Here is a 26,945-nt window from a genome sequence, read left to right as displayed (position 1 = left end):
TGCAGCTACACACAACTTAGATGAATTTTGGAAACACAATATTCAATTCAAAATAACTGACCAAAGACTACAAATGATAGGCCTTTGCCATAAAGCTAAAAAACAAACACATCTAAATAAAGAGCAGTTAAGGGTTCACTGTTTATGTGGTGACACAATTAGAAAAAGTAAATGGATATTAATTACAAAATCCAGAAAAGTGGTTAAATCTTGTGTGGGGTAGGATCATTATGAAGCCTACAGGGAGTTTTAATGGTATCTGTGGTATTCTGGCACTTATGTCCACTGGTGAGTTCTCAAATCTTCATTTAAATTTATCCTTCATTAGTTACACATAAAAATAAATTCATTTCTATGTATCTAATTACCACATAATAAAATATTTTGAACATAAATATGTTCCCTGGGGAAGTATGACAAATGAAAATCATGACACTTATAAAATGATTGCACAAATATGTAACATACCGGACTGACTTCAACATCGGCAATCTCGATGACTCCACCAATTCTAAGGTCTATGGCATTTGCACGGCGAATAGCAACCTTATTTAGGATAAATAGAAAACTTTGTAGAAACCACATCAAAATATAAGCATACATCGTTGAATTTACATAGCATCTAATAACTTAAATAACTATTTAATTTCACTAGATTTATTCTGGCATTTGTCATTACATTTCTTGTTAAACAGAATTGATAATCCTAAGAAGAGTGAGTATTTATCAGTTAAAAACTGCCACCACTAATGGAATCGGCTGAAGGCTTGTGAACTTGACTGCAGTGTTCTACCCATTTGACAAGACCTCATTGCCACTCTCTGTAGCACATTTTATCTCATTTAATTTCAATGGATTATTGAAAATTAAAACAAACAGGAAACTGCAACAAATGTTCTTCCTGTGGAAAGATATTAAGAACCACCATAACCATAATAATTATAATAATTGATGAGTATATGGTCCAAGTACCGTGCTAAATACATTATCTCCTATTTAATCCTCGGTATCCTATGAGGTCACTACTGTTAATATCCCTAATTTACAAGTGAGCAAAACTGAGGCCTAGACAGGCCAAATAACTTGTCTTTTTCTTGAGGTCACACAACTTGAAATAAGAGCAGTTAAACTTGAATTAAGGACCATCTAATATCAAAAAACGGTACTCATCATTTATACTCTAACTGCCACCAAAAATATTAAAAGTGAAATAATTTAGTTGTATAATGCCTACAAAATAAATAATTGTAGGTTATCTTAACAGATAATTGGTTAAGTAAAATCTCAGAAGCACAAAAATATCCCTACTGAAAAGGCTCTTTCTGTAAAAGAATAGGAAGGAGTAAAGTCTAGATTTAAATATAAATGTCTATTATATCCGTGGAACCAATAGGAGTGTATTTCATTCTTTTCTTGGAACAGTGATAATGTTTACAGACAAAGAAGTCACAGAATACCATTTATTCTGAAATATTGTGGAGAACAGTATGCCAGCTTAAATAGTTGTATTAACAAAGATGCTATACTCATATAATTTCCACATTTTAATTAAAGAGAATAAAGGACCTAAATAAAACATTTTACTAAAAGCCATAAGAGGTATAATTTAATGATCCAGGGGCAATTACAATTTGACATGTTCTTTATTAATGAACCCCAGATATATCTCTACTCCCTTGGCTGCCTTTTACTCACCTCCCTATCACTCCTCATTTTTTGAAAATTCCTGGCTGCCATAACCCATTCACCATCCTAGCCCAGAGTGTCTTGACCTTCTCATCTCAAGAGACCTAAGGTACACCCTAAACAAAATAACTTCTCATAACTGCACAATCTCTAAAATCATCACTCATTCACACAACCTCCTCTCAGCACTACTTTTTCACAGATTTTCAGAGACCACAGTTCCTGGATGTCACAGGGTCTCCCAAGTCTGTGATGTGTGATATCTTCCAGTCAGCTCAAATTCGCCTATCTCTGTTTTCTCCTTTAGTCAACTTAAATCCCAAAGCTTATCATTCCAACCTCTCATTTATCAATATATTTGATCCATTTATACTCATCTATGTTGTCTCAGGAGTAATGGGAAAATTGTCTATAATCTCTAAGATTCTTTTTTTTCTTTATTTTCTTTTAAATGTTATATTTAAAAAATATGAGGTCCCCATATAACCCCCACCACACCACACCCACTCCACCACCCCCCCCCCATATCAACAAAATCTTCCATCATTGTGGCATATCCACTGTACCCGGTGAATACATTCTAGAGAACTGCTGCAACACATGGACAGTGGTCCATATTGTAGTCCACACTCTGCCCCAGTCCAGACAGTGGGCCACAGCAGGACACACAAAGTCCAGCATGCGTCCCTGTAGCACCATCTACAACAAATCCAAATTCTGAAAATGCCCCCACACCATATCTCTTCTTCCCTCTCCCAACCATCAGTAGCCACCGTGGTCACCCTCTTCACATCACTACTACTCTTTCTTCCCTTACTAATCACAATAGTTCCCCAGCAGAACACCAGTAAGTCCACTCTAATCCATACTCTATTCCTCCATCTTGTTGACCTGGGATGGCTATGTCCAGTCCTCCTCTACATTAAGAGAGGGTTTGGTTTCCACATGGATGATGGATGCAATTCTCCTGCTTGCAGCTGTAGGCACTCTTGGCTCCCTGGTGTGGTGGTTGACCCTTTTCACCTCCCTGTCAGCTGGTCAGGGTAAGTCCAAGAAACCAGAGGGTAGGAGCTACAAGTCTGCTGAGGCCCAGAGCCTGGCCATCACATGGACAGTTCAGATATTCAGGTATCCTGAGTATACACCAACCCAAACACCAACCACAGGTCCAATAAAAGTAACAGAAGAGGCATGTGTAGAAAGGTTATATCTGAGTCCAACTCCATCACACTCAGGAACACAAACTCCAAAGTAGGGCCAACTGACATGGCCCTGAACTCCAGTGCCATCTGCTTTAACCATAGAACCTGTGGGTCGCTGCAGCCCTCAGGAGAACCAGCACCTGGGTTTCCATCTACCTTGGCTGTCTCTGGTACCCTGCTGAGGCATGCATAAGCATCACCCCCTGATGCCCTCCCAACTCTTTTTTGGAGACTCATACCCATATAAACTCATTTGTCCTTTCCATTTCCCCCTTTTATCGAAGGTCAAAATGGAATTTTTAACAACTGATGTCACATGTAGGCTAAGATATTCTGCTGGTCTGAGTTGACCTCTTTGTTCATGGTCTTTTTGTAGTACATCATCAGCTGGTGCTTGGTAATAATCCCTCGGTGCCCGGGAGGCTCATACCCAGGAGTCATGTCCCACACTGGGGGATGATGAGTTTGGCTTAGAGAGTGGCCACATTTGAGCAACATGGAGGCTCTAAGGAGGTAACACTTAGGCACTCCACAGCAATAGGTCTAGTTCATATTTCAGGCACACAGGCTCATAATCGGAGCCATCAGTATCAAGGGCTCATCGCTGGACCATCTTTCTTTATTGGTCTTTGCCATTGCACTTGGGGGATTGTTGTTTTTCCATTGGGGAATGTAATAGAGTTCCCCTGGTCAGGAAATCAGCACTTTCTAATCTTGTTTCCAACTGAAACCACTATGAAAATATCCAAACCTTTCTATGTATCCTGTATACATGCCCTGAAGAACTCCATCCCAACCGTGTGCCCCCCACTAATGACACCACACACAAGTGCCCCCCCACCATTGTTGAATCTCTCCATAATCCAAAACATCTTCAAAAAGGAAACCCAGGTTTCCATTAAGAGAAAAATGGAATATAATATTGGGTTTAAAAGTTAGATACAGAATACATAGAAATTTAGAAAAATTAAATAAAGGAAAAATAAATTGGGGTATCAAAGAAATGAAAAAATGAAAAAGCTACAGGTATGAACAGCCCTGTATGAACAGTGGCAAGGCAATTTCTTCCATTTCTTCCTCAGTGTCTACCTCCTTTCTTTTTTTTTTCCTTCCTTCCTTTCTTCCTTCCTCCCTCCCTTCCTTTCTTCCTTCCTCTTTCTTTCTTCTTTCTTTCTTTCTTTTCCTGATTATTAAGTTTCTCTTGATATAAGTTTTAGATCACAGTAATTCACATATACAATATATGGTACTCCCACATATCCAACATCAAACCCTTTGTCCCTTCCCCAACAGTGATCTTTTTACATGTTCATATTGTATTTGCTGCAGCTAATGTACAGATATGGAAATGATAGCTTTTAAACATGGTTCCATTTGGGTTTATAATATGGTTTATATTTTAGACTATACAATTTTCTAAATTTTCAGTTATCTTATGTCTTACATCATGGTTTACATTTTAGCCTACAGACTTTTATACATTTTTTGTGTAATTTAACATGACCTATATCCATCATGGCATGATCCTATGGAAGTCTTCCATTTCCCTACAGTTACCCTGATTCCATGTATTCAACACCTCTTTCCCCCTCCCCTCGGGGCCCACTGTGACAATCAATCTTCATTACTTGAGGGACCATATTCAGAAATGTTGAGGGCTTTACATACTTGACTGCCCTAACCCATTGGGAGACACCGATTCTCTCAGGAGATACAATTCCCTCTCTTTGAGAACATCAGTCCTCTCCAGGATGTGGGTATACCTTCACTCTCATTGTATGGGTCTCCACCCAATAATAGAATCCACTATGACAAAATGAGCACTCACATACTCCCCAGAAGCTTGCCCTGTGTCAGATGCCCCCCACTTAAGCATCCCAAACAGGCAACCTTCCATATTACATTCTCTAAAGAGTTTTCTCTGTACCACAATTTCAACCACATACCTGACTATCTCCCATGATCAAATGTTCCCCTCAAACTCTCCCCAATTTCTTGGGCAATCTGACCCATCCTCCCATCCCTAGTGCCCCTAAAGCCCACGCGGCCCCACCCAAAGTTATCCCTATGCCCCCATTTTATCCCTTTCCTATACAAATACTTACCTCCAGCTTATCATAGATTTCACCCAAGTAGCTGTCAGCTAACAGCCTTCCTCTACCCTCCAACTACCTTAAAGTTTATCATCCCGTCTCTAGCTCTCTGAGACAGCTTGATTTACTTATTCCTTATCAGAGAGGTCATGTAGTATTTGTCCTTCAATGCCTGGGTTGCTTCACTCAACATAAGGTTCTCAAGATTTATACATGTTATCACATGTGTTTATACTGTATTTGTTTTTATAGCTGAGTAGTATTCCATTGTATGTATATACCACATTTTATTTATCCATCCATCTGTGGATGGGCATTTGGGTTGATTCCAACTTTTGGCAATATTGAATAGTGCTGCTATGAACATTGGTGTCCATATATCAGTTTGTGTCCTTGTTTTCAGTTCTATCCAGAAGTGGAATTGCTGGGTCATATGGCAAATCTATAGCTAGTTTTTTTGAGAAACTGCCAAACTGTTCTCCAGAATGGCTGGATCCTTCTGCATTCCCACCAGCAGTGGATGAGTGTTCCCATTCCTCCACATCCTCTCCAACAATTGTAGTCTTCTGATTTTTTGATAGCTGCAAGTCTTATGGGAGTAAGATGGTATCTCATTGTTGTTTTGATTTGCATTTCCCTAATAGCTAGGGATTTTGATCATTTTTTCATGTGTTTTTTAGCCATTTGTATATCATCTTTGGAGAAGTGTCTGTTTAAATCTTTTTCCCATTTTTTATATGGGCTGTTTGTCTTTTTATTTTCAAGATATAGGAGTTCTTTATATATGCAAAGTATGTCTCCTATCAATATATGGTTACCAAATATTTTCTCCCAGTGTGTAGGCTCTCTTTTCACTTTCCGGACAAACTCCTTTGAGGTGCTGAAGGCTTTAATTTTGAGGAAGTCCCATTTATCTATTTGTTCTTTTGCTGCTCATGCTTTTGGTGTGAAGTCCATGAAGCCATTTCCTATTACAAGGTCCTGTAGATTCTTCCCTACATTGCTTTCCAAGGTCTTTATGGTCCTGGGTCTTATATTTAGGTCTTTGATCCATCTTAAGTTGATTTTTGTATAAGGTGTAAGTGGTAATCCTCTTTCATTCTTTTACATATGGATATCCAGTTCTCCAGGCACCATTTGTTGAAGAGGCATTCTCACAGTTGAGAGGGTTTGGTAGCCTTGTCAAATACGATATGGCTGTATATATGAAGATCTATATCAGAACTCACAATTCGGTTCCACTGGTCAATGTGTCTATCCTTGTACAAATACCATGCTATTTTCACTACTGTAGCTTTGTAGTATGTTTTGAAGTCATGTAGTGTGATACCTCCAATGTCATTTTTCTTTTTCATTATGTCTTTGGCTATTCAGGGCCTCTTTCCTTTCCAAATGAATTTCATAGTTAGTTTCTCTAGTTCATTAAAGAATGATGTGTTGGTTTTTACTGGGATTGCAATGAATCCGTAGATCAGTTTTGGTAGGATAGACATCTTAATAATATTTAGTCTTCTTGTCCATGAACAGGGAATATTCTTCCATTTATTTAGGTCTTCTTTGATTTCCTTGAACAGTGTTCTGTAGTTTTCTGTATCTAAGTCTTTTACCTCTTCAGTTAAATTTATTCCTAGGTATTTGATTTTTTTTTATTTACTATTGTGAATGCTATTTGGTTCCTGGTTTCCTCCTCAGATTGTTCATTATTGGTGTACAGAAATGCTAATGATTTTTGTGCATTTATCTTGTAACCTGCAACTTTACTGAACTCATTTCTAAGTTCTAGAAGCTTTGTTGTAGTCTTCTCAGGGTTTTCTATGTATAGGATCATGTCATCTGCAAATAGTGAAATTTTGACTTCTTCCTTTCCAATCTGGATGCCTTTTATGTCTGGTTCTTTAGTCAGTGCTCGAGCAAGTACTTCTAAGACTATGTTAAATAGGACGGGTGACAGTGGGCATCCTTGTCTTGTTCCTGATCTTAGAGGCAAAGATTTTAGAATTTCACCATTGTAAATGACGTTAGCTGCGGATTTTTCATATATACTTTTTATCATGTTCAGAAAGTTTCCTTCTATTCTGATCCCTTACAATGTTTTTATCAAGAAAGAGTGCTGTATTTTATCAAATGGTTTTTCTGTATCTATAGATATGATCATGTGATTTTTTTTCCTTCAATCTGTTTATATGGTGTATTATGTTTACTGATTTTCTTATGTAGAACCATCCTTGCATACCAGGAATGAACCCCACTTGGTAATGGTGCATAATTTGTCTAATGTGTTGTTGAATACAATTAGCAAGGATTTTGTTGAGGACTTTCACATCAAGGTTCATTAGGAGATTGGTCTCTAATTTTCCTTTCTTGTGGTGTCTTTGTTTGGCTTTGATACTTGAGTAATGTTGCCATCACAGAATGAGTTAGGCAATGTTCCTTCTGTTTCAATTTTTTGGAAGAGTTTAAGCAAGATTGGTGTTCTTTCCGGAACGTTTTGTAGAATTCACCTCTGAAGCCATCTAGCCCAGGGCTCTTTTTAGTTGGGAGGTTTTTAATGACCAATTCTATCTCTTTACTTGTGAATGGTTTGTTGAGATTGTCAGCTTCTTCTTTTGTCAATGTAGGCTGCTTATGTGTTTCTAGGAATTTGTCCATTTCCTCTAAATTGTTGTTTTTGTTGGAAAATGGTTTTTCAAAGTATCCTCTTATTTTAGTCTTTATTTCTGTGGGAATCAGTGGTGATATCTCCTTTTTCATTTCTTCTTTTGTGTATTTGCATCTTCCCTCTTTTTTTCTTTGTTAGTCCCCCTAAGGGTTTGTCAATTTTATTTTCTCAAAGAACAAGCTCTCAGTTTTGTTTATTTTTTCAAGTGCTTTCTTATTTTCTATTCCATTTAGTTCTGCTCTGATCTTTGTTATTTCTTTCTTTCTTCTTCCTTTGGGGTTAGTTTGTTGTGTTTTAACTTATTCCTCCAAGTGTGCACTTAGTTCTTCAACTTTGGCTCTTTCTTCTTTTTTGATGTATGAATTTATGGCTATAAATTTCCCTCTCAGTACTGCTTTTGCTGCATCCCATAAGTTTGGATATGTTATCATTTTCATTAGTTTCAAGGTAGTTATTATTTTCTTTTGAGATTTCCTCTTTGACCCACTGTTTTTCTAAGAATGTGTTGTTTAACTTCCAAATCTTGGTGCCAAATCTGGGTCTATGACCCTTGCGGATTTCCAGTTCCATTCCACTGTAGTCAGAGAAATTATTTTGTATGATTTCTATCTTTCTGAATTCGTTGAGACTTTTTCTGTGGCCTAGCATGTGGTCTATCTTGGAGAATGATCCCCGTGCACTTGAGAAGAATGTCTATCCTGCTATATTTGGGTATAATGTTCTGTATATGTTAATTAGGTCCAGCTCCTCTAATACAGTGTTCCAAGTCTTTGTTTCTTTTTTTTTTTTCTTTTTAAAAGTTCTATTAACTGTGCTCCACACACTCCATCCATAACGTACAATTCATGGCTCTCAGCCTAATTATATAGCTTTGCATTCATCAACTCTGGCAAAACTGAAGGGAGAAATAGACATCTCTAGAATAATCATTGGATACTTCAATGCACCACTCACATCATTAGATAGAACAAATAGACAGAAAATCAACAAGGAAACAGAGAGCCTGAAAATATGATAAATGAGCTAGACCTAACAGACATATACAGAACATTGTGCCCATACTCAGTAGATTACACTTTCTTCTCAAGTACCCATAGATCTTTCTCCAGGATCAAAGTCTTTGTTTCTCTACTGATTCTCTTTTGAGATGTTCTGTCCAAAGTTGACAGTGATGTATTAATTCCCCCACTATAATTCTAGAGGCATCTATTCCTTCACTTAGTTTGTCCAGTGTTTTCCTCACCTATTTGGAGGCATCCTTGTTAGGAGCATAATGTTTATGATTGTGCTTTCTTCTTGAAAGATTATTCCTTTCACTCATATGTAGTGTCCATCTTTGTCTCTCACAATTGTTTTGCATTTAAAGTCTATTTTGTCTGATATTAAGATAGCCACTCCTGCCCTTTTTGGTTATTGTTTGTTTGTAAGATTATTTTCCAGCCATTCACTTTCAACCTCCTTGAATCCCTGGGTCTAAGATGTGTTACTTGCAGACAGCATGTAGATGGGTCATATTTCCTTATCCAATCTTCCAGGCTGAGTCTCTTGACAGGTAAGTTTAATCCATTGACATTCAGTGTTATTACTTACAAGGAATTACTTATATTAGCCATAATATATTTTCTTTGGATTGGCGTTTGTCATATTCTGTTTTATTTTCTTTTCCTGTTTTTGTTTTTCTAGTTGCTCTTACACTCTCCTCCAATTTTGTATCTCTTGTTTTTTTCTTTCTTCCTGTAGAGCTCCCTTTAGTATTTCTCGAAGGGCAGGATTTTCATTGGCATACTCTCTTAGTTTTTGTTTATCTGTGAATATTTGGAACTCTCCATCATTTTTGAACGCTAACTTTGCTGGATAGAGTATTCTTGGTTGGAAATTTTTTTCCTTTAGTACCTTGATTATGTTCTACCACTGTCTTCTCGCCTCCACGGTTTCAGATGGGAAATCAGCACTTAATCTTATGGTGCCTCCTTTGTATGTAATGGTTCTCTTTTCTCTTGCTGCTGTTAGTATTTTCTCTTTGTCTTGAGCATTGGATAACTTGACAAGTATATGTCTTGGGGTAGGCCTATTGGGATTTATACTGTTTGGGGTGCGTTGTGCTTCCTGGGCATGTACATGCATCTCCCTCAATAAGTTTGGGAAGTTTTCAGCCATTATTTCCTCCAACATCCCTTCTGTCTCCTTTCCCTCTTTCCTCTCCTTCTGGGATGCCCATAATACATGTTTCCACGTTTTGCATTGTCATTCAGGTTCCTAAGCCCCTGCTGGATTTTTTCTATCTTTTTATCGACCAGTTCTCCTATCTGTTTAATTTCGGAAATACTATCTTCCACATCACTTAATCTCTCCTCTGCCTCTTCCAGTCTGCTGTTATTTGTGGAGAGTGTATTTTTGATTTCTTGAATTGTGCTGTTCATCACCATCATATCTGCTATATTTTTGTGTATGATTGCAATTTCTTCTGTATTCTCTCCAATTGTTTCCTTCATATTCTTAATCTCTTCCTTCACCTCATCAAATTGGTCCCTAATATATGTTTTGAGATCTTTAATTACTTGTTTGATGCTCGGCTCCTCTTCCTGGTTTTTATTTTGTTCATTGAATTGGGGCATGTTTTCCTGATTATTGGTTTGGTTTGTAGTTTTTTGTCGCTGTGTGGTCCTCATTTTATCTTGATGGGTTTAGTCAGTAGCTTAGCTTCTTTGTCTAGCTTGGAGTTTAATTAGTTGTTGTTTGTCCATGTGTGTTAAGTCTTCTCTTTGTCACTTTGTTCTTCTTATTCTATTTCCTTGTTGTTGGCTAAGTTCACTTGAAGGAAAATATTAGAGCCAGAGAAAGCAAAAGGAGTAAGAAAAGAAAATGAATAAATAATAGTATTGATAGTAAATATTAACAGAGGAACCATGTGAGATATAGGAGAATGGATATTAGACTCATGTGAAGTATGTAGAGTTATAACTGTAAGAAATTTAGAGTAGATAAAAATCTGAATATGGGGAGGAATACAGTGTGAATTAAAAAGCCTATGTGTTCAGGAAAGAGGGAAAGAGAGGACAATAATATAAAGAGTAAATATAAGGCAGAAAACAAAACAAAGCTATTAGCAGTAAAAAGTCAGAAAAATAGGGGGGCTAACAAAGAGAGGTGTAATGTAAGAGAAACAATCAATGATGGAGGGTAGAAAGATGTAGAGGAAAGGGAATAGTGTTGGTGGCTGAGATCAATACACACAGAAAAGAGTAACTGGAGGATGAGGAAATACAGCAACTGTGAAGCTCTCCCTGAAGCACCTAATGTAAGAAGAATAAGAAAGCAGAGAAAGAAAGAAAGAGGGAAAAAAAGGGACAAAAGGGAGTGGGGAAGTAAGCAGGAAAAAGAAAAAGAGAAAGAAAGAAAAAAGGGCTGTAGGGGGATAAAGAGGAAGGAAAAACAAGGAAAAACCAACCAAATACTAGGGAAAGTTTCAAGCTAGGAATCCTGTTTGTAGTTAAATAAAACCCTTAGGGATCTGACGGTCCCCCTTTTCTCCCTTCCTCACTCCCCTCTCTCTCAAGCAGCAGAAAAGCTGCCTGAGAGGTCAGGTAGGAGATTCAAGTGGGTCCTTGTTGACACAGCTCCGCACAGAAAACAGTGACTCTTAATTTCCAGTGAGAGAGCACCCACACCTCACCGGGACCCCCAAGTATGCTTTTGGAGGCTTGGAAAGCACCCCCTACAGTCCCTCTCCTTTAGATGTGCTATGAGAGGGCTTGTTGATTTTCTGACTCCGCTTTCTCCCAGGCCAAGTTTCCTATCCCAGGGTATTTAGGTGAGTCGGGCTTTCTCAGCAGATTTGCCAAGCCAGCCAGTATGCTCCTCCAAGCTCAAGAAAAGAGAAAAAGAAAAGAAAAACGTAGGGTGGGGGGGGGGGGGAACCACCAGAAAATTGAACCCACACTAGCCAGGCTCCCCTACTGCCTCCCCCACCGAATCCCTCCCACCCACGGAGTCAGTCCAAAACCAGAGCACTAAGGCAATTCCAGACCTCCGGGAGCGCCGGACTTAGGAAAGGGAAGTCTGGGACTCTGCAGACCCAGGGCACGGAGGTCCGTGGAACAAGGGCTATGGTGGCTCAGGGGACACTGACCTGGGGACCACGCATTTGGGGACCACAGGGCCCAGGAACCCACCGCACAACCGACAGATCTCCGGAAACACGGGGGCCACCAGCCCCAGGGGGAAGGGTCCCGCCCGCCCACAGCTTCCCACCTCTGTACCTGTAAGCTGCGTTTCTACCTTTAGCAAGCACCACCTCTTCCACGCTCTCTCCAAATTGATGTCCACACACTCTCTGCCCTGCACGCCCCCAAAACAGCCTGCTCTGCCAAGACTGCAACCCCACTCAGCCGCCTCTTTGCAGGAGAGACCGTAAGGTGCGCTCACTCAGACGCCTAAGATTAATTCTTAGCTTTCAGACAAGAATGTGTGTACAGCTGTCGATTTATGAGACATTTTCACATGGAGACCTAAAAGGTACCTCAAATGCAACATGTCCCTCCAACTCTGTCACTCATCCTCTTATCTCTTTCTCACTGAATGGTTCACTCTCAATGCACCCCCTCTCATTTATATATATATCACCCTTTCGCAGTCATCAAGCCCTAAGTATTCACCTCCAAAATTTGTTGAAAATCCCACTTTCTAACTGAGAACAACATCTTCTCTTGCCTGGACATCTGCACCAGACTCAGCACTCAGTCTTGCTAGGCCCCCTTCACTGCTCTATGACAAAGCATGATTTCTTAACATTGGTTTTTGTGGGGGTTTTTTTGGAGAAGAAAAGAATTTATTTTCAATTTTGCAAGAAGGGGCGCACAACTAGAAAACATGGCTGGCACCCCGAACAAAGAAAAATGACACAATTTATACCACTAAGCCTAGCACGCAAGCCCTTCCTCTTTTTCTCCATAGATTGGATACTTTAGAGGTTACAACCTATCCGAGAAGATTTAACTTTTCCGTGCAAAAGTTTGTGATTAGCCACTTCCCCCATCACATTTCAACCATTTCAGTTTTTACCTGCTCCCCTTTGCCACATAAGGAATGGAATTTAGCGCTGAATTGGTATTGACAGCTCTTTTTTGGACATCTTTTTTACTGCCTATAGGATTGGCTTAAGCTGGTTTCCTTCGTTTCTGCTTAATCCGGGAGTAGGAAACTGACGCAGTAGGCTGCCAGGTTACATTAATTAGTATTTTTTTTCTTTATGTGAAAATTAAAGTAATTTTTGTTTCTTACAATTGCCCCTCTTTCTTTCAAACTTTTTTTAGTTTTTACATTTTCATTTTAAAAAAATTTAAGCGCTATTTTACATTTTTCATCATAGGGATCTCCTTCTTTAAGGGGGTACAGATTGTTTTGCCTATGGACATTTGTTTGGTTAGGGCGGTTTTAATGAGTCTTTGAACTAGCACTCGGGCACATGGAATGATACAGCATCCGACTATGGTAAGCTGAGATAATGAGGGAAGTTAAAATGGACAGTGCAACCCCTTTCCATTTTCCAAACCAATTTCCAAGCCATCCTGTGAGTGAATTACTAATGCCAGAATTTTCTGTTAATTTTTCAGATAGGGCTATTAGGCCTTATTAAGCTTTAGTGATAGTTCTGTTAGGGGCAGTGTTATTAGGGATGAATGTACAGTAAATAGTTTTAATTATAACACAGACTCCCCCTTTTTCAGCTAGCATTATATTTAAGGCCATTTTATTTTCCCATGATTTCTTAACATTGTTGATAAGGTCCTGCATGGCCGAAAACTTGCACAGGTCTCTAAGTGTAATTTTCTCCTCTGTCATCCATGCAGTCCTTCATCTGGTCATGCTAGTCTTTAAGGTTCTCATATCAGCCTTGCAGCCCTCTCTCTTCCCATGCCTGAACACAGGCTATTTGTTCTTCCTGAAATAGTCTTTTCTTTCTCCTCCTCTATCCCACCACTATCCCTTTCACCTGCCAGATTCTTAACTTCAGGTCTCTTTTAGATATATCCTACCCCAAGAAGCTATCCCTGATACTTTAAGCATGGATTGCATACTTCTCCTGTGTACTCCCTTAGTCTGCTGTGTTCCTCCAACACAATACTTAGCACACTATTTTACAATTTTCTACTAAATTATTTGGATTCCCCACCAGACTGCAAGCTCTTTGAGTTCAAGGACCCTGGTTATATTGCTCACTTTGGATCCCCTAGCATCAGCAACACAAACTGATACATAATGTCCATCTAGTAAACATGCATTGACTCAGTGAATAAATGAACCTCATTATATTTCACTGTTAAAAGAGGTAAGATTTGTAAAAATATCATAATCCACTAAAATAGAAAAGTTACATTTATAGTAAAATCAATATTTTTCGTGACAACATTTTTGAAATTTTTCTAGAATATTGGGCTTTTTAAAAATATATTCAGTCCTACTCTCAGATCATATGACAGAATAATTAATGTAAAAATATCTTTCATTACATATTTCCTCATAAAAGTGAAATACAATTCCTTTTTTTTTTTTTAAAGATTTATTTATTTATTTAATTCCCCCCCTCCCCCGGTTGTCTGTTCTCTGTGTCTATTTGCTGCGTCTTGTTTCTTTGTCCACTTCTGTTGTCGTCAGCGGCACGGGAAGTGTGGGCGGCGCCATTTCTGGGCAGGCTGCACTTCCTTTCGCACTGGGCGGCTCTCCTTACGGGCGCACTCCTTGCACGTGGGGCTCCCCTACGCGGGGACACCCCTGCATGGCAAGGCAATCCTTGCGCGCATCAGCACTGCACATGGGCCAGCTCCACACGGGTCAAGGAGGCCCGGGGTTTGAACCGCGGACCTCCCATGTGGTAGATGGACGCCCTAACCACTGGGCCAAGTCTGTTTCCCGAAATACAATTCTTAAGCTGTTTATTTGTGGGCCAGACAAATCAACATCCATTTCATTAAGTAGCATATTATTTTATCATTAATCGTTATGGCATATTGAGGGATATAATGGGGGATATATTTAAAGCTACTTGTTTTTATCTGATGACAGTGTACATATATGTTGTTTAATGTGAGTAGATGAACACAGCTAATCATCAGGGGGAAAATCAACAGTATCCTACTCTTGAGCTTTATAATTAAATAAAATTTTAAACAGGCAGGTCTTACCTGTTTTATCAATTCAATTTAACGAACACTTAGAGAAATGTCTAAAATCAGGTAATATCATTTCATTTACATAATTCCCAAAACATCAAGCAGTAAACATTTTACGTGTGCTATAAACTACAGATGTTGATAGCATATTGAATTCACCTACAATTCATATATTTCATTAAAGCTATTTAAAATTAGCATTCCAAATATATTTTTCCCTAAGTTACCTAACTGATGCTATAAAAAAAGCCACAGTTTGCTTTGTGATTAGTGAGTGATTTTCCAGCTCAGATACGGCAAATATCATTACAATTTCATGTGAAAAGTGCCTCATTGATGAAAATATCCATTTAAACCTAGTAGAAATATCCACCACCAACTTTCATGAAGTGTATTTCCTCCAAACACCCCCACCGAATTCTGCTACCTGATTTTACAATAGCTTAATGTAGGTATAATAATTTATTTAGATCTCTAAAAACCGCACTTCTTAAAATATCTGACTCAATTGCTAGAAAAATAACAGAAACTTTAAAAATTGTTCTTCGTTATCATAACATTTAAACCTATTCCCAAGAGAAGAACAATTAAAACAAGTTTTCTAAGAATAAAACTGTGCATAGCATTTTACAGCATTTTATGTACTGTTACAAGTATGCTAAATAACCAAACAACCCCACATAGACATATTTAAAGTGCAAATACATGCACATAGAGAGAGACATACCTTTGCTCTTGTATCAAATTTTTCTGCCACACTGGGGGTACAGGAGATATTGAGGACAGTTAGTCCCCCCAGTGGAATTATCCCTTGTGATGGAACAATATTAATGGTAGACAAAAGACTCTGGTCACAAACCTATGAGTGAAAATGTGCAGAAATGCTACGTTATCCTTTATGCTTTCATAGGAAACCTTTCAAACTATTACCTAGAGAGAGGACCACAGGGCTCAGGACATGAGATAATTTTGAAATAGATTATCAAAAAACCAGATGCATAGATAGTTTGAACTTCAACAAGCAATTTTTCCCCTAACCCAACAAAAAAAACCTTCAGAAGTGGCACCTTCAAGGAGCAGATGTAGCTCAGTGGTTGAGTGCCTGCTTTGCATGTAGGAGGTCCCGGATTTAATCCCAGGTACCTCCTAAAAAAATGGCACATTCTAATTCAAACAGGATGAAAGAGTTTATTATCTGGAATGCTTCCAAGACTCTGCAAAAAGTCTAAGGATCAAATATATCTGTTACAGAAGATAACAAAATTCTAGATATTACTTTGACAATTTGCCTTTCCTATTTTCTAAAAAAGAACTGAAAGCAAAGTTAATAGGGAAACAAAATTATTTCATCTCCTCTTCTTTATTACCTCCTTGGTAGAAAGAGTAATAGCTAAAATATCATTTTGACCTTTGAAAAATGTGAAGGTTAACTTACCAACGATTTATGAATCGGTATGTCAGAAGCCATTTTAGGCCTATCTACCGTGCTTTAAGCCATAATAATTTAAAGGAAAACTGGCCAAAATATTTTTAGGAGTGAGAAAACAAATAAGGCTATTTAGGTAAAAACTAATTCTGAAGCAACAGAGAATAAAAGTATCATGAGGGAAGCGGATATGGCTCAACCCATAGGGCTCCTGTCTACCATATGGGAGGCCCTGGGTTCACTTCCCAGGGCCTCCTTGTGAAGGCAAGCTGGCCCGGAGAGCTGACGGCCCATGCTTCCAGAAAGCTGACAGCCTGTGCCCACGGAGAGCTGGTACAGCAAGATGACACAACAAAGGGAGACAAGCAGACACAGAAGACCGTGCAGCGAATGGACACAGAGCAGACAGCAAGCAAGTGGTTGGGTGGTGGTGATAAATAAAACAAATATTTTTAAAAAAAGAGAGTATCATGATTCATGTATTTAAGAGAAAGAGTTGATTTGATTTGAAGAGAAAAACACATGTGAATCAAATCCTGAATGAAAGATCTCAAACGCTTACTGCTATTGCCACCATTGTTGGAAGAAGGGGACAGCTTAATATCTTTTTTCAATTAAAAAAAAAAAAACAACCTCACTCCCCACCTCACTGACACCATTTAAATTAGGAGCAAAAAATATTTAGAATATCTTCAGAATGGCCTCAGTCTAGGTCCCAGTTGCTAACATAACCATCCAGATTTTAGAGCAAAAATGAAGAGAATAAAAAAATCGCCTAAATATATTAGACAAAACCTCAATTACTAATGTGTACATTTTGAATTTTTTGTTTTTATCAAATTACCAATCTCTTTTTCAGTAAAACAAACTAAAATACAGAAAGAAGAAGAAGAGAAAAAGGATTCTCATGGAAAATAAAGAGGACAAACGAGAGGATCTGTACTCAGGTAAATCCCATATGCTGAATCTTAAAAGAAACATAAACCTATTTATAAGGACTAAAGTGTTAGCTTCATAATGCTCATGACAAAACATATTTCATATCATAGTGTGATCTGATTCAGAAAAGAAATAGGACCAAAATTTGACATTACCTTGAAATAAGCATGGTTTTGTCCTACATTGTGAAGAATGGCTTTCCTCCAAGTTGTTAAACCTTGAGGGCTGTTACTGAAAAGTATCCTTGGCTCCAAAAACATGACCTTGGTATGACCAAGCTAAAAAATGAGAGGAGATAGGAAAAAAGCAATAGGAATAGTGGTAAACAAAGTACTTTAATAGCTTTGTTTACAAGAATGAAGTAACTTAATTGGAAATGTACATTAACAAAAGAGATGACCAATGTAAGAAAACAAAAGAAAAATTTATTATTCTGCTATATTCTTCACTCAAGTTGTTCTAGCATGCAAGATAAACCCTACTTTTATTTAGATATTTTAGATATAATAACAATGATAACAACAACAGATTGTGCACCCAGTATGAGCTAGAGATAGAAGTAGTTCTTCACTTACTTTATCACTACAGTTTTATCAGTCCAGAAAGTATTTAGAGAGCAATAGGACAATATCTATATTTTTCACCTTTGAATACTCAGAGCCCGACATAGTGCCTAGCACAAAATATGGGCTCAATAAATGACTGGATGGATGGTACTATAAATTTTACAGCTGAAAAAATAAATTTCAAGGTGATTAAATATTTGGCCTAGGTTGTGCAGTGATTAAATAGCATTCGCCAGTGCCAGCAAACATGCGAAAATATATTTCAGCAAACATAATTTTTGATGTACCAACCTGGTATAATCTCTCTGTGACCAAAAGAATTCCTTACTATGATCAAAGAATTAAAGTCCTCGTAGAGAAAGAAGAGAACATAGCTAGAACAAGAATATACATACATATATATATCTACAATTAGCTCAGTTACATTCAGTTCATGGAAATTTTTAAAATATCAAGTGCTATCAGATTTTGTGGTATGCCTAAAATAAATGAAAATAGAATGGAATACTTAAAACGTACTCTGAGATGGGAAGGCAGAGGGCACAAGATAATTCTATGGAGGAAATGAGTTCATGACTGAAAGTCATGTAGATTAATCACTGAAATGGATATTTAGAGGTCCTCTATCAGCCTTCCCTAACTATGTGCAGGGTGTTAATATGTATATGTAAAAGGAAAAGGTTCATGGGCCACCTATATATGGGAAACATCTTGACAAATGAAATTATCTATCAGGTTTCTACTAGAAGTCTTCTTATAGTGCTAAATATGCTGATAAGGTACACTTTGTTTATTTGAGAATGGAGAAGTTATAGTTACTTGTAGAATTTGTTAGAATGTGTTAAGTATGGGTCTTCTACTCATCCCAAGACAAGGCCCGTCACAGAACCAGGGCATCACAGAACAAATTTTAAGAACTGGTAATACTATCTGCCACTCCCATTTCATAGAAAAGCAAACAGTAGCATGAGGAGAACTGGAATCTAAAGTTCAATTAACTTTAAGTGCTTAATAACAATTTACATAAAAGTAATTTAATTCATTATTCTGAGATCTCAGGGTTTAATTCTTTTCTAATTCCTGTGTAGGAAAAGCAGAATGCAAAATATCATATAGGGTAACAGCAAAGGTTGTGGAGGCAGACAGATATGGATATAAATTCCAGTTAGGTCATTTCCTGTCTGTGTGAACTCATATCAAGTAGTGCCCTGCCACGCAGGGGTGTCCCCATGTAGGGGAGCCCCACACGTAAGGAATGCGCCCCATAAGGAAAGCCGCCCAGTGCAAAAGAAAGTGCAGCCTGCTCAGGAATGGTGCCACACACATGGAGAGCTGACACACAAGATGACAATAAAAAGAAACACAGATTCCCGTGCTGCTGACAACAACAGAAGCAGACAAAGAAGAAGACGCAGCAAATAGACACAGAGAACAGACAACCAGAGTGGGAGGGAAGGGGAGAGAAATAAATAAATAAATCTTAAAAAAAAAAGAAGAAAAATGCACAGTGAATGGACACAGAGAGCAGACAGCAAGCAAGCCACAAGGGGGGAAGGGAGGAATGAATGAATGAATAAATAAATAAATAAATAAATAAATAAATGTAATTATTTAAAAAGAAAGACAGCTATAAGGGAAACTGATGTGGTCAAGTAATTGAGCTTCTACCTACCACATGAGAGGTTCTAGGTTCAGTTCCTGGTGCCTCCTAGAGAAGACAAGCAAGACAGCAAGCTGATGGAATGGGCAGGTGTGGTGAACTGATGTAAAAGATAATGCAACAAGAGACACAAAGAGGAAAACATAAAGAGAGACACAACAAAGCAGGGAGCAGAGGTGGCTCAAGTGATTATGTGCCTCCCTCCTATGTGGGAGGCTCCAGGTTTGGTTCCTGGTGCCTCCTAAAAGGAAGATGAGCACACAACAAACAGAGAGCAAGTGTAAAACAATGAGGGGGTATAAGAATGTTTATAGAGGATATTGTAATAACTAAAACTTTGAAATAATCTCAATACCCTATAGTCATGTGATGGAATACTATCCAGCAATGAAAATGAAACATCTACAACCACACGTATTAACACAGATGAATTGCACAAACATAATGATAAACAAAACAGGACAGACTAAAAGAGAACATATGGTTTGATTACATTTATATAAAGTTCAACAACAGATGAAGTTAATCTATTCTCTTAGAAGCAGGGATAGTGATGACCCCAGGAGAGAAACATAGTGCCTGGATGTGAGCAGGAGGCAGAAGGGGACGCTTAGGGTGCTAGCTATGTTCTGTTTCTTGGTCTGGTTGATGTGGATGCTGGTTACAAAGGTGTTATCAGCTTCTGAAAATTAACTGAAATATACATAATTTATAATATGTATAACTCTCTGTATGTTATGCTTCAATAAGAAGTTAAAGAAAGAATAATGAGTTATTTACATGTAGTAAGAAGGAGTAGTTTCAAGCCCTGAAGAGAAGACCCTACTGAGTTTTGACTGTGATTTGACATTACCTAAGCAGATGACTCTCTCATTCCTTAAGATTAACATGCTCTTTCATAGCTGAAATATGTACGAAAATGGGCATGGCCTAGAGATAAAGATGGAACTTAGTAAGACAGCATTTGGCTTGTGTTAGTGCATTCTTGGTGTTTAAGAGATGTGGCATTAAGGACTTCAAGACTGCTACCACAGAACAAAAGTTAAAATTACAGCTTTCATTTTACCCACATTTTCATTAAAATAAGTACATTTTTTAAAATAAGAATTTTCTGTATTTTCTTGCTATGGAAAATAAATGATCCATTTCATACGGAATTACTAATTTCTACTAGAATATTAGCCATGCAATTCAGGAAAAAATATAATTTTATCTATTTTTTTGTGTCTTCTATAATGCAATAATTTAATTTCAAATGACTCCCCTGAGGGTATTTCATATTATAGAAGCTTTAACAGGAAGCCAATAGTGTTTCATAAAAGTTTTGGTTTCTGAGTTAATTCTACATAATACAGACAAGTGGCTCCATGAAGCTGCTGAGACAATTAAGTGTTGCATGCAAAAGCAGTCTTTACAAACTATATATATATATATGCATATCCAACAATACATACATTTCTATACCCCATGAGTTTATACCCCTCAAAATAAAAATCATATTCAAGGGAAATCATTACATGTGCAACACATTTTAGCTTCGATGTCTTTCCTTCATTGACCTGAAGAACAAATTCTCCCTTCTCTGGAGAACTGAAACTTGGCTGCCATGTTACTTCACATTCCAGTGATGAGTATGCTTCAACGATGCCTATACAGAGGATAGAGAAAAAAAAGACATTTTCATTTTATTATTTCTTAATATCCAAAATAAAAGCTGACATAAAAATGTAACAACTTAAACTCTAAAAATAGGGAAATGCTGAGAGTATATCAAATGAGTATAGACCCATAGGGTTTGATTATGAATTCTAAATGCACACCTTATTTTCCAAATTTAATAAGCAAATCCAAATATATGGCCAAAAAGTATGCAAGTATTTGGGAAGCAATAAAAAATTTATGAATGAAGCCAACAGTTGCAGGATTAGATCTGGCCTTACATATAGACAGTAGAAAATCATTTGTGATTCCCTGTCCAAAACTTTCCTTTCCATGTTTCCTAATATTCTGAAATACCTCTCAATGTCTGACACTTATTTTGGATTTCAGAAGGAGGCATTACTTTAGAGATGTAACTACTGATATAGCTATCAGTAACTAACACATTTCCATAATCCAAATGTATTGAGAACCTATTAGGAATGCCAAAAGATGGAAACAACCCAAGGGTCTATTAACTGATGAACAGATAAACAGAATGTGGTATATACATACAATGGAATACTATGCTGCTATAAGAAGAAATACAATTTGAACACATATGATAACATGCATGAACCCTAAGGAGATTATGCAGAATGAAATAAGCCAGACACAAAAGGACAAATATTGTATGGTCTCACTAATATGAACTAAATACGAAGAATAAATACATAGAGCTAAAACCCAGAGTATAGCTTACTAGGAGATAGGATGTAGACTGAGAAGGGGTACCGATGCTTAACGTATGCAGAATTTTTAATTAGCTTGACTGTAAAAATGTGGAAATGAATAGGGTTCATGGTAACACATTATAGTGAGTATAACTAACACTGCTTTATAAATGGGATTGTGGCTGAAAAGGGTAGTCTAGGGATGCAAAGTCAATTGAGAGAAAGCTAGAGAAAAATCTAGGGATGAATAACATAATGAACCCAAAGGTGGATGAGGACTGTGGTTAATAATACAAATACAAAAATATTCTTCTATGAACTAGAACAAATGTACATCACTATTACAAGATGGTAAGAATATGGTGATGCATGGGACAAATACTACTGATGTAACTTATGGACTAGAGTTAACATCAATATTGTAATATTCATGCTTCAATGTCAAAGAAGTACTAAATCAATGCTAAGGGTCAATAATAAGGGGGCATGACTTTTTTTTTTCTTTTAGACTAAGGAAAATATTCAAAAATTTACTTAGGTGGTGACTGTACAATTCCATAATGACAGTAAGAGCCAATCAGTGTACACTCTGGATAGATAGTACAAGGTATGAGACTGTATAACTGTATCCTGTATAACACAGTGAACCATGTGGTGGAAGATGGACTGTGGTTAACAGCCCAAATATGAGAGTGTTCTCTCATGAGCTATAATAAATGTACAATACCAATACATGGCATTAATAATATGGGGCATATGAAAAAATATACCAAGTATATGCTATGGACATTAGTCTGATTATGTGCTTTCATAATCTGTAACAAATGTTTCAAAACAATGTAAAGTTTTGGTTGGAGGGGTGATGTATGGGAATTCTGCACATTATGCATGATTGTTTTGTAAGCTTACAGCTTCTCCAAATATATATATTATATATATATATAAAGAAAGGGGAATGGATTTCAGATATTGGCATAGCAGCATCTACTGCAATAGAGACAGATATAAACAAATAATTGTAGATGGTATAACAAAAGCATAATGGGAGCAGAAAAGAGAAGTGAGAGAAGGATCTAAAAAATTCATTATAAAGAGGTGGCATTTGAGTTGCACAATGAAAGATGAGGAGTGTTGTGGGTAGACAAGGCCTGGAGCAAGGACAAAAGTTGCATTGCAGCACAGGAATAGAGTGGGGTGTGGACAAGGCTGTGATGGGAAAAGAAAACTTTGACCAAGAAGATTCAATGTTACATACATATATGATATCTGAGCATTACCGTGATATCTGTGCACCTTAAAAAGTACAAGAATGTTAGGTCTATATTGAGAGATCAGCCGATGGTGAAAAAAACAACCATTTGAATATTCCCTCCAAACAATTAGCTATATATTTTCCCAATGAATATTATACATATCAGGGGGAGAACTGGATCGCCGGACTGACCCAAGGCTGAGATTGGCAGGGCAAGTACTGCAAATGGCCAAGGTGTGAAAGAAGACAGTGAGAGTGAACTGATTAAAGGCTGATTTCAGGGTTGAGTGATTCAAGGTTTCAGTAAGGTTAAAGAGAACCAAGATGAAAACAAAACAAAACAAAGAGGAACATGAACAATACCTAATAGAAAAGTCCGTTTAAAAAGCCAATTCTATCTTTAAAAATATCAGTCAATGCCTACATTCTCCCTTTACAATATCCAAGATCCAAGCACAAATCCAAAATACATCACACCTCAAGGAGAAAAGACAAATGCAACATAAAATTTAAAATAGAGCTATTTATGCATGTTTAAAAATACTTAGAGGCATATGATTAAATGTATTATCCAGCAAAAAAGATATAAAAATAGCTTGGCAAAAAAAAATCACTTTCTATTTGTAATAAGAGGCAAAAACGACAAAAAATTACATAAATAAATGAGAATATTCTGTGCCTTAAAAGGAAAATGACTTGAGTAAATCTATGCATATCATACAAATTGTACAAAATTTACTCAATTCTATATGAAATAGATTTGGGCACTGTATCATTATGTTCTAAATAAAAAAATCTAAAGTATTTAAAGACTAATGGTATTTTTCATACAGATATTTTATCTGGAATTAAATGCCTTTTGTTTTTGTGATTTAGGCATAATTATTTGACTAAGAAACTGTAAAAGTTTCTGTGAGTGACCAAAAGATAATAAAAGTAAATGCTAAAATCTCCCCTGTAAATGCAACTGTTCTAAACACCATGATAACTGATGCTCTGGTTTATAATATTGTAACACTACTACTGGTTTGTACAAATTAAGTATCATTATTGCATTTTCATGGCAGCCTGAAGGGAATCCTAACCCATTCGGTCCTAGCTAGGACAAGGAAATCCAAGGAAAAGCTGGAATGCAGGAAACATAGCTAGTCATGCTTCATATCTGCCCAAACAAACTGGAGAAGGTTTTGAAATGGATACAACTCTGTATCTCTTTTTTTCTAATTATTCTCTAGATTGGGCAGGACTCAGAATTAAGGTATTAACAACTTATAAAAAGAGAGCTTGGTCAAATGAACATGTTAAGGTTTGATGAAAATATACCTCAAATGTTAAAAAACTATACATATATGATCTGGGAGTGTGCTTTAGCTGAAACTATTACACATGGCTCTACCAGGAATCTCTAGCCTTAGAGGAAAAATAGCCCTACTCTCCCACTTGATTAATGTATCCACATCTCCACCTATGCATAATAAAATTAAGTGGGTTTAAATTAATGCTTATGATTTTTTATAACATCCCCTGTTATAAATACTTGTAGAGTTACATAAAAATCTTGATTTGGAAATGACTGATACTCACAAGAAAAGACACTAAAGCAACAATTAAACAAGTCAGGACTCCTCTGGGATCTGAATTATAGTTCACTTATATCCCAAATAATGACTGCTCTAAATTAGAGATAAAGAGGGAAGAGGTGAGGGATGGACGGAACAAGGAAGTGATGATGGAGATGGGTAGCAAGATAAATGATAAGGGGTTATTACTCTGAGGACAGTTTCAGAACAACAACAACAAAATCTAAACAGAATTAACAAATTTTTCTAAACAAGTAGCTTTCCATTTATTTGTCAGTTACTCTTTGCCAGGCATTATAGAAGGAGTTTTCCATGCATTTAATCTTCACAGCACTTTATGAGATAGATTAATCTGTCCATTTTACAGCTCATAGAGAGTATTGCTCAAGATCACAAAGCTAGTGAGAAGATAAGACTAGTTTTGAAATCAGATATATCTGACTCCAAAGATTGTTTTCTTTCCATTCATAGAGAACCAGATCTCAGCTAGTTGTAAACTACCACATGAGTCGCTGCAAAGATCTTTCCATCTAGCTGGAAAGGCATGGCATGTTCAAAAAATGAAAGTGCCAAATTGATCATTCTAATTTGCCATTTTATTTCCTTAAATGATAGCAAGTGTCCACTTGAGGTCTTCACAGTATATCACAATGAGGTGTTCTAAATTGAACAAGCTACTAGTTAAGTCATAGTTTAGCAATTACCAGGGCTTAGTTTTATAACAGGTACAGTACATGGACTTATAGATTCAAGGAAACAGCAGAAGCAAGGTTAAGAAAAGGAGGGATAACAATGGAAAAGGCCATCAAAAACAAGAACTCTGAGACTACTTTCTATAAATCAACATATCTTATTTGAAGGAGTTTTAGTTTATGCTCAGAATCGTATTGATTGGATTTTAATCACTATTAAGTATTGAATATAAAGAATTTGTGAATTTTAAAAAATTCAAAATCTAATAAAATATATGTTATTCTGACGATGTCATCATTCTCACACTAAAACTAAACAAAAATCACTTTTCCTATCAGGATCTGTATTTTCAAATCATATATATGTAAATAAAAATAAATGTGCCTGACGACGGTATCTGATTTACTTCTATGTTCTTAGTATCAAGCATGCAGCACATAGTCAATAAATGGTTAATGAATAGATATCTGAGTAAATAAATCAGTGGAAGGAAGGACAGATGGAAGAAGGAAGGAGGGTATGAGAGAGGGAAGGAAGGAAGGGAGAGAGGGAGGGAGGGAGGAAGGGAGGAAGGAAAAAGGAAGGGAGGAAGGGAGGGCGGGAAGGGGGGAGGGAGGGAAGAAAAAGAAATCAAACAAATAAAGTAAACCATTACCTGTAGCTGGACGAATGGAAAATGCCATCCCTCTTTCTGTGTTTACTGGTTCCCATCTAAACTGAGCAAAAAAATTTTGGGGATTATATAACCTAACTGTCCCCCTAAAAGATGTTTCCACCAAGAAGCCTTGTGGTTTCAATACTAGCTCATGAGTCGATAGCTCGAGATTTACTGGAAGGACGACCGCCATCACAAGGATGTGCCCACCAGGTATGTTGTTCACTGTGAAGGTGAAAGACCTGTAACACAGCAAAGGCATCCAAATATAATTGATCATAACTATTTTGCAATTACAGAATTAAGTCACATCTAAAAATGCAAATACTACTGAGTAATATCTACAGTTGATTTTTACTATATAATACTGAAAAAACAATTAGAATGATAATTATGCTACCACAGAAATATGAATCCATAAGTCTACAAATTCATGCACATACAGGTTCTACATTTTGAGACCAAATATAATATGAACTACAATTATTTGGGACCAAATATGTACAAAGGCTACAAAAAGACACTTTGATTCTAGTATGTAGAAATTAGAAAATAAATCCTACTTCCAAAATTTTCCAGTGGTGGAAGATTCAAATACCATTGAAATATAAGTACTGGTTGTAGGTGGTATCACATATGAAAATTGGTTGGTCTTCTGAAGTTCTGCTAAGTCAATATCTAACTGGATCAAAATATGCATGGATAGCATATTAATAACATGCAGTAGATGAGTATTCATTGAGTTCACACAAACATCACCAAAGTTAAGGACAGAGGGCCCTGAAATAATGAAAAGTAGGTTAGTTGTCAAGTTTCATATTGGGAAAGGGGGTCATTTATTTATTTTTTAAGCTTTCATGCTATATTTTAACCAGTAAACTTGTAAAAATCTTACTAAGAAAAATAGTTGATACAACAGAAATTATTAAAAAAGCTTTTCTATTTAAATGAAGATAATTTGCTATTTGGAGATTATTGACTAAAGCGCAATAT

At 37.0% G+C, this 26,945-nt stretch overlaps 1 protein-coding gene across 1 annotated transcript in view; it reads right to left on the bottom strand.

Annotated features, from left to right (window-relative positions):
* Positions 1–26,945, bottom strand: part of CFAP47 (cilia and flagella associated protein 47) — a 477,175-nt gene that overhangs the window by 388,891 nt on the left and 61,339 nt on the right. The window contains exons 14-19 of the mRNA XM_071213189.1: positions 26,516–26,732; positions 25,953–26,194; positions 20,918–21,048; positions 17,330–17,452; positions 15,537–15,668; positions 469–546 (exon numbers count right to left, since the gene is read on the bottom strand). Of these exons, the coding sequence (XP_071069290.1) occupies positions 469–546; positions 15,537–15,668; positions 17,330–17,452; positions 20,918–21,048; positions 25,953–26,194; positions 26,516–26,732 (923 nt within the window). The remainder of the gene's footprint in view (positions 1–468; positions 547–15,536; positions 15,669–17,329; positions 17,453–20,917; positions 21,049–25,952; positions 26,195–26,515; positions 26,733–26,945) is intronic.

This window comes from Dasypus novemcinctus, chromosome X (assembly GCF_030445035.2).
Source record: "Dasypus novemcinctus isolate mDasNov1 chromosome X, mDasNov1.1.hap2, whole genome shotgun sequence".
Lineage (NCBI taxonomy): Eukaryota > Metazoa > Chordata > Mammalia > Cingulata > Dasypodidae > Dasypus > Dasypus novemcinctus.
This window is presented reverse-complemented; position numbering and strand designations above follow the sequence as displayed.